Source organism: Felis catus, chromosome E2 (assembly GCF_018350175.1).
Source record: "Felis catus isolate Fca126 chromosome E2, F.catus_Fca126_mat1.0, whole genome shotgun sequence".
NCBI lineage: Eukaryota > Metazoa > Chordata > Mammalia > Carnivora > Felidae > Felis > Felis catus.
Window position 1 is genome coordinate 18496352 of NC_058382.1, and position 8453 is coordinate 18504804.

The 8453-nt window shown below is 54.8% G+C and overlaps 1 protein-coding gene across 4 annotated transcripts in view; it reads right to left on the reverse strand.

Moving 5' to 3' along the window:
• ZNF599 (zinc finger protein 599) overlaps positions 1–7733 on the reverse strand; it is a 34356-nt gene extending 26623 nt beyond the window's left edge. The window contains exons 1-3 of one of the 4 annotated variants that reach the window (XM_045047121.1): positions 7711–7733; positions 5971–6088; positions 3005–3108 (exon numbers count right to left, since the gene is read on the reverse strand). In XM_045047121.1, the coding sequence (XP_044903056.1) occupies positions 3005–3052 (48 nt within the window). In that variant the 5' untranslated portion in view covers positions 3053–3108; positions 5971–6088; positions 7711–7733. Of the gene's footprint in view, positions 1–3004; positions 3109–5970; positions 7504–7710 lie in introns of those variants that run through there. The other 3 variants (XM_045047120.1, XM_045047119.1, XM_045047117.1) reach the window with 3 other exon arrangements.
• Positions 7734–8453: the final 720 nt, after the last annotated feature.

Genomic DNA, 8453 nt, shown 5'->3' on the forward strand with positions numbered 1-8453 from the left:
GGCCCCCACCGCAGCAAGACGCAGCTTGCCCCAGTGCTGGGCTCTGAGCAGGCTCTGCTTCCTCTGACCCCGGGACAAATGGCCAGGGGACCCAGAGGCAGGGATGGCCACAGCTTCGGCCCTGGGCCAGGTGCCGAGGGGGCTGTAGACCCCAAGCCCCGGCGGTCCCCGGGCCGCTGGCAAGAAGCATCTGCAGTCCTGAGCTGTGCCCGCAGAGTGCAGGGGCACATCTGGTCCCCAACACCTGCAACCAGGTGCGGCTATCCCAAAGGGACTGCAGAAGGGACACCGGCCCTGCCTTTTTGCTCTCCGGTGCCCTTTCTTCCACTCATCCTGGCCAGTCCTTTCTCTGTCACACATTCCAGGGAGGAGTCACCAGCATCAGGCTGAACAGTGCATGGTTTGCCTCGGGAGAGGCGGTAGTTGGGAGGCACGTCAAATTACGTATATTCGTTCACGGGAGCAGACGTGAACACGCTGCTCTAGGTGGGCAATTTGTTAAAGCAAGCTTCTGCCCTTCCGCAACCCAGCTCCTGTCCCCTGACCAGCTGGCACCCACCCACTCGTCCAGTCCCGGTGTTCCTGCCTCACTTCTACCGATACCTCAGTTTTCACTGGCCAGTCCATCACAGATTCCCTGTCACTTCCACTGAAGCAGTCAGTGCATCCGCAAACATGACCTCCAGCCTCTTTTGGAATTGGCCGTAACCAACATGGGCTCGGCTCCCCATTTCCAGGCATTCACCTCCTGATTCCCCCGGGATCCGCTGTGAGTTATCTCCTCCTGATGCAGGAAAATTCAGTGTGCAACATGTCCAGTCTCTACTAGTCCACTGCATTTACGACCAGGAGCCCTACCCCCAATTCTGAGCCTTTCCTTGAGCCTAGGAGCCACCCCTCAGTCACACTGGGAGGCCCTGATGGGCAGTAGCAGAGAGGCACTCTCCCCAGTGTCTGTCTTTACCAGTCGATCCGTAACTGGTTTCGCAGTTACCTGCTTTCCAGCGGTCAGGACCTCAGCCACCTGGGCTTCCAAGCAAGCCTGCCTTTGCCTCTGATGAAATTGATATGGCCACAAAGCCCCTCCCAGGGTCCATGTGACATGCCCCCCCCCCCCCCCCCCCCCCCGCTGATAGATTTGCTAGCTCTCACCCTATGGGCAATCTGGCAGTCCCAGTACAAGCTCCAGACTTAACCTCTACTGACGCACAGGTACCCAGTGGGAGCACAGTTCGGTCAGCTTCTGCACGCCTGACACGCCCACGTTCCCCCTTTGGCATCTGTCAGCCGGGCTTTGGTGGCACCTCCGGGGTTGTCTCCATTTGCACAGCTGCTGCTCCCCGTGACCTGGAGCCATCATCAGGACGCCCAGCACTAGGCACGGCTCAGCTTTGGCTAACATCACTCCAGGCCCCTTTCTTTGCAAGGGACCCGCAGCTCTTTGGGTAAGGACGCTCTGGGGTCAACATGTCCGCCACCCGCCCCAGCTCCATGTCTGAAGCGCTCAGCTTTAGGAAAGGCCTGAGGGCCACACCGGGCACCTCAAGTCTTGTTGAGGAGGCCAAGGCCTGAACATCAGAGTCCTGCTAGCCGGTAGCACCTCTGTTTCATCTGCAGAGGATAAGGCTCCCCTGGGAGACACGTTCCTTCTTGCCCCACGTCAGACCACCTGGAACCCCCAGGCACCCACACCTGTTCCTACTGGAGGAGACGCCATCATTGACAACACACGTGCCTGACGACACTTCTGTTCCTTCCTGTGTTCCAGGCACCCGACCACCATCTGGTGCAAACGCATCACTGCGGTAAGGGGGCAGCACCGCACCTGCGTGTGGAGGTTCTCCTAGTCCCACCTGGAATCAGAGCACTTGGGTTCCACCTGGCCGGAGCACAGGGACACTTCCAGTGAGAGGGGCCGGGACAATAACTGTGGTGGAGAATCAGTCGTCTTTCCAGCGGCCGGCCAGCACCCTTGGGCCCCATATGACCACAGCAAACCAGTCACTATTGGAGAAGCCTGCACCCCTGAGAAGAAACACATGTCTGGAGATACTTCTGTCCCTGCCTTCTGTCACTCCTCAGGACCGGCTGGCCAGGGCACCACATGTGTGGCCAGAGGAACTGTTGTCCATGAATACAGTCAGGGCGCCTGGGGTCCACAGGTCCACAGGACGGGGAGTGTAGTAGTGGGACAGGACAACCGTAGGGTTTGGGGACACTTCTGTTTCCAACATCGCTCAGAGCAGCTGGCTCATGGCCAGGGCACATCTGTTGCAGTCAGATGGGACGACATCACTTTTAGGAAGACATTTGCAGTCTTGCCCTCAGTCGGAACACCTGGGCCTTCCCAGCCAGGATCCCCCCCCCCCCCCCCACCTTGACTTCGTAGAAGCCACCACCACGGAGAAAACACCTGTGCTTCGGGCACTTTTTTACGAACTTTTGAGCAGGTCATATGTGCCTCTTCAGTGGGTCCGGCCAGGAGCAGCCTTGCTTTGGGGTATCCTTGTCACCTGCCCAGGGATTTCTTGGGGACACAGCGTGGGGGCAGCAACCCAACCATTGTCTTCTTGGGCGAGAATAGGATCTCGGCAACCAGGAAGCAAAATCCTCCTCTCCAAATGGCGGGCAACCACCGGCCCCGCCTAATGGATTTTCTGTGCTGGGAACGGTCTCAGGCCCAACTAGTTATATCAAACAATCTTAACCTGTTTCATTTCCCTAGAGCAAGCGGGAGCCCCACCAGCTCAGTGTTTGTGTAGGTATCGAAGATTGTGGATTCCGCTGAGACTGGCCAGAGGTCAACACACTGCCTTGAAAGGTCCACTGTGGAGAGAAGGGAGAGATCTACGAATGTCAAGCGTGCAACACTCTGGTTTCGACTGTTGGCTTGGAAGAATCCAGCTCTAGGCCAGTTTTCCTCTAGTCTCAAAACTGGCAGGACACCCGCTGCTGCCTACAGCTGTCCCTCTCCTCTTACCCATTGGCTTCAACGGGTCCTTACCTTCTTTCCCAGATGTAATATCCTTACACATACGTCGTTCTTGTCCATTCGACCTCCGCTTACATATTTGGCGGCTTTAACTCCACGAGGGAGGAAGAATTGACCTGTAGAGGTGGCGATGGGTTGAGGTGGCGATGGGGTGAGTCTGCAAAGCTCCGGGGCCCAGGAAACAGGGGATGGAGGTGCCCCGCTACTGACAGCATGAGCTGCCCTCCGAAGTCTGTGTGGTGAGTGTGAGGGACAGCAGCCCAGGAGAAAGCCAGGTGCAGACGGGGGAGATAGGGCGCGACTCTCTCTCTCCTCTTCCTCCTGTGCTTCTCCGAATACCTGCCCCCACTGGAGGCCACGTCAGCCTCACCAAACAAACCACACTGTTCAACTTTAGTCATTTAGAAATAGTCTTGGAAGCATTTAGAATCTTGGACTCACTTAGACATGAGTCTTCCTTAAATTTTGACTCTGCCAATAATCCCCAAGCGTTCACACTTTGCACAGTGAGCACGGGCTTGGCGGGAAACAGGAAGACTCATGCCTGCTTTATAATTTTGTAAAATTTAAGTCGGGGGTCAACATACAGACATTGCGCTCATGCTGCTTTAAAGAAACAGAAATGGGGGCGCCTGGGTGGCGCAGTCGGTTAAGCGTCCAACTTCAGCCAGGTCACGATCTCGCGGTCCGTGGGTTCGAGCCCCGCGTCAGGCTCTGGGCTGATGGCTCGGAGCCTGGAGCCTGTTTCCGATTCTGTGTCTCCCTCTCTCTCTGTCCCTCCCCCGTTCATGCTCTGTCTCTCTCTGTCCCAAAAATAAATTTAAAAAGTTGAAAAAAAAAAAAAAAAGAAACAGAAATGGTTGTCTTTTCAGGTTAAACAACTGCATAAGTTCTATTTGGAAAACCGGCAAGTCTTCCCCTCCTCTGACCCATGGAAATATCAAACTGCAAGATATACAAAGTCACTCAAGCGTGGCTCACCTTAGAGTCATGCTGTGTGGCCACTAGACTTTACTGCTGAAAACAGAATCTTTTCTAACACATTTCCAACCCACGGAAACCAGCTTAAGATGGGGGAAAGAAAAAAACGCTGGCATGTCCCTCAGTCTCTTACGTATATGTTATTAAACATTTGTTTGGTGGTGACTCTGTCCTACACATCGCGGTTGACCCTAGTGATACAGAGTTTACAGGTGTCCCTTGCTGCACAGAAATGTACAATACGGTGAGAGTCGGATGAATCAACCGAATATCACACGGGAGGGGCAGTGGTGGGGGTTTCGGAGCAGGTAGGAAGGACGTAAAACGAAGTCTGGGACGGATGGGACATCAGTTACACCTTAAGAAGAAGAAGGAAGTGGCCAGGTAGACACGGATTACTATCAGGTTGGGGAAATGCCACATGAAAAGTCAGGGAAGGAAGAACAATCATGACCCAGTGGACACCAGGTAGAATGTTCTCTGCGACTACAATATAATTAAAGTAGAATCAATAATAATATGAGTAAGAATTCTCAAATATTCAGAAAGAATACAAAACACACTTTTTCATCACGAATGTGTCAAAGAAAAATAAGGAAAATTGGAAAAAATTTTTTCATTTTTTTTAATGTTTATTCATTTTTGAGAGAGAGAGAGAGAGAAAGAGACAGAGACAGAGTGCGAGCTGGGGAGGGGCAGAGAAAGAGAGGGAGACACAGAATCTGAAGCAGGCTCCAGGCTCTGAGATGTCAGCACAGAGCCTAGCATGGGGCTGGGACTCAGGACCGTGAGATCATGACCTGAGCCGAAGTCAGACACTTAACCCACTGAGCCACCCAGGTGCCCCAGGAAATATTTTAAACTGAATGATAATTAAAGGAGACCAAATAAAACTGTGTGAAATAAATAACACAGCTAAGCAGAATGCTTCAGAGAATTTTGCAGCTTTAAGTGTCTATATTAAAAAACAAGAATAATCAAAAACAATGGTTCAAGATTCCGTCCTAAGAGCAGCTAGCGTATATTAAATCCAAACGAAGTGGAAATGAAGAAATAATAAAACTAAGAGTAGAAATAGAGATTACACAGCCCTGAAAACTAAGCTAAAGGAGGAATTTTTAAAAGGTTGATGAAAATTTATAAACACCTACTTAGACTGCAAAAGAAATCAGAAAATTCAAATTAGCAATACTACCAATACAAAAGGGGGTCTGGCTGGCCATCTGCAAGACAGGAAAATGGTAACAAGAGATCATAAACACCTTTCAAGGAAGAAATTTCCACCTCCAAGGGTTTTCTTTCCCCCCGGATGAACTCTATACAACCTAAAATGGCATTATTTTACCAATCCTTTCAGAAGGGAGAGAAGGAAAGTTTGCTAAGTCATTCTAGGTCCCAATCGCAAAAGAGAAGAAAATTACAGGGGCACCTGAGTGGCTCAGTCCGTTAAGCATCAGACAGTTGATGTGGGCCCAGGTCATGATGCCACAGTCGTGGGATCCAGCCCCGCATCAAATTCTGTGCCAATAGTGCACAGCCTGCTTGGGATTCTCTCTCTGCCCCTCCCCACTTGCTCTCTCTCTCTCTCTCTCTCTCTCTCTCCTCTCTCTCTCTCTCTCTCTCAGATTAAATCTATAAACTCAAAAAAAAAAAAAAGAAGGAAAAGTGCCTTTAGGCATAGAACACGATTGCCCACGTAGAAAATCCAAAGGCACGTACAAAGAAACTATCAAGAAGCACGCAATGAATTGAGCAATGAATTGAGTTTCCAGTATAAAGGCCAATACACAACAGGCAATTGTTTTGTCTGTGAACCAGCCAAGACCACCACGTGTACACGGCCCATTGCACAATATATGTGTATATGCACACATCACACTTGTCACTGGGAAATATTGGTAAGTTGTCATTTTCAGTCAGGACCCTGACAGCCGGTCTACGGAATTACTGTAAGTGATGTGGGTGCCCTTGGGTGAGGCTTGAGACCCTGCACCCACCTGCCGTGTATTGCCTGTCCTTGTACCCACGGGGCCATTCACAGACAGCTGTGTGGTCGGCGGTGCGTCTTCATTGGAAAGAAAAGCCTGACGGTGCCGTGCTGACAGCTGTTGCTCTCTGCAAAGGTAAAAGTAAGAAAGAGAAATACCAGGCGTGCAGATTGAAAGGGAAGGAAAACTAGCTCTATTCATAAAATCATGATTCATAGGAAACATATATTGTAGAAAATCTTAAGGAACCTACAGAGAAACCACCAGAAGTGAGGTGATTTTCGGAAGGTCCCAGGCCACGAGATCATATAGAGTATTTCCTGAAAACCACCAATGGACTATTGAAAAATGAAATTCACAAACCCCATCGAGTACTTACAAACAAATTGGCAAAAGCCCTGGAAGACCTACAGTCCCAAAACCATAGAGCAGTGGCTTCAAACTTTCTCGAAAAAAAGCCCAATAATACATATATATTATAGCTTTGTGCATGACAGATCTCTGTCACATATTTCTCTCTCTCTCTCTCTCTCTCTCTCTCTCTCTCTCTCTCTGTGTGTGTGTGTGTGTGTGTGTGCGCGCGCGCGCGCGCGCGCGCGCGCGCGTGCAGGGGTGTTACAACTAAAGTTGCCAGCACGGTTCTTAGCTCTGGGGTCTTACAAACACAGGCCATGTGTGGAATCTAGCCCACAGGCCTCAGTGTTATCCTAGTACCAAATATTGCCGAGAGAAAATTCCAAAGCCCTGAACAGATGGAGATACAGAGCATCTTTGCCGCCTGGATAACTTAGCGTTAGTAAACTGCCGAGTCGGACTAGGATTCCGAAGCCTGGTCTATGGACTGATTCTAAGAACTGTCGGTGCCTTCCGGGCAGGAGTTTCCGGGGCAGGGGACCGTGGGCCCCTCCCCGTCCCCCGTGTGCACCCCAGTCCCTGCACCTGGGAGAAGACGCTTCACTGACAGCCGCGGGGTTTGCTGCGCGACTCAGTTCCGGGAGCAATCTGCCACCGAGATGTTCTGACCACGCGTGGCCCCGCCCTCATCTTCTGAGAGACGGACGCCCGGTGTGCCCAAGGCGCACTTGCAAGTGCCCCGAGTTGGCCCTCCGGGGCGCTCATCCATCACTCGTGTGCCCCGGCGCCGAGAGCCCTAAGGACCATCGAAACAACACAACGAAGTCATTCGTGACGTGCGCTTGACGAGGACTCGCCAGGATCTGATGGTTCCAGGTGTGCCAGGCAGCCCGGGTCAAGCCCTGGCAGGGCCACCACCACCTGGGCGAGCCGAGGCAAGTTCTGGGCCTTGAAGACCGTGTGCCCACATGCGTAGAGCTAAGTGAAGAGGCCCTGCCCTCCGGGACCGGCTGACGTGGGGGCGGCGGGCGGGCAGGTCGGGGCACCTGGGTGCCACCTCAGGATCCCGGCGGCCCAGCTGCGGGTGCCGCGGGCTCAGCTTCCCCGGGCGGCCGCGCCGCCGCCGGCTCCGGGATGCCGGGCCACCCCGTGAAGCATCTGGAGGTGGCTGTCCCGGGCCCTGGGCCACCCGCACGCGGCGGCGGGGCGCCGGCCTAACAACTGCTGTCCTCTGCGGCGGCGCTTGGAGAGACGCGCCCGGGGGCTCTGGCGCCCGGGGCCGCTCTGTCCCGTGTCGCTCAGCACCTGGACGCTGGCCCCGCTGCCGCCTGTCCGGCGACCTGGGGCTCTCCCTCCCGGGGCCAGCTCCTCCACGTCCCCCGCATCCGGCCGAACCTGGCTGGCCCCGCCGCTGAGCCCGGTCCCCCATCGGAGGGTCCCGGCTGCCGGGACTCGCGTGCGACATGCGCCACCCTCGGAGACCAAGGGAAAGGGCGGAGGACCCAGGGCGCTGAGGCAGCGGTTGGGCGCCCACGCCGCGGTCGTGGCCGGTCCCACCGAGCGAGGCGACGCCTGGTCCCTCCAACTGCAGCCCGGTGCGCGCGGCCAGAGGCTACCGGGTCCCGCGGGGCCAAACCGTTGGCCTCGCCCTTTGCCCTCGTCGACTTTTCTGGAGCCCGTGCGTGGCCCCCTGCGCTCCCGTTCTCTGTCACCCGGCCCGGTGGCCCTCGCGAGCCTGGGGCGAAGGGCGCGCTGGCCGCCGAGGGGTCGCAAGCTAGGACACCCCGCTGACTTTTCTACAGAGTCCAGGGATTCGCCCGCAAGCGGACGGCTCTTCGTGACACCTTGTGCAGGCAGCTCCCCCGCCCGCCGGTGCCCCCCAGTGTCCCCATGGATCCTGGGTCACCCCTGCCCCGCCCCTCACCTCGGATGCCTGCAGCCTCCTGGGCCTGCACCCCTCGCTGTTGGGTCGCCCCCCAGAGGCCGTATGTGACCCCGCGGCCCCGCGGCTCCCCTCGGGGTCCCTGCTCGGTGAGCAGGCGGGACCCCCAGAGAGAAGCCACTGTGTCTGCTGGCACCTCCAGTGTGTTCACCGCTCAGGAAGGATAAAGATCCTTCCCCAAGGGCGCAAATACTCT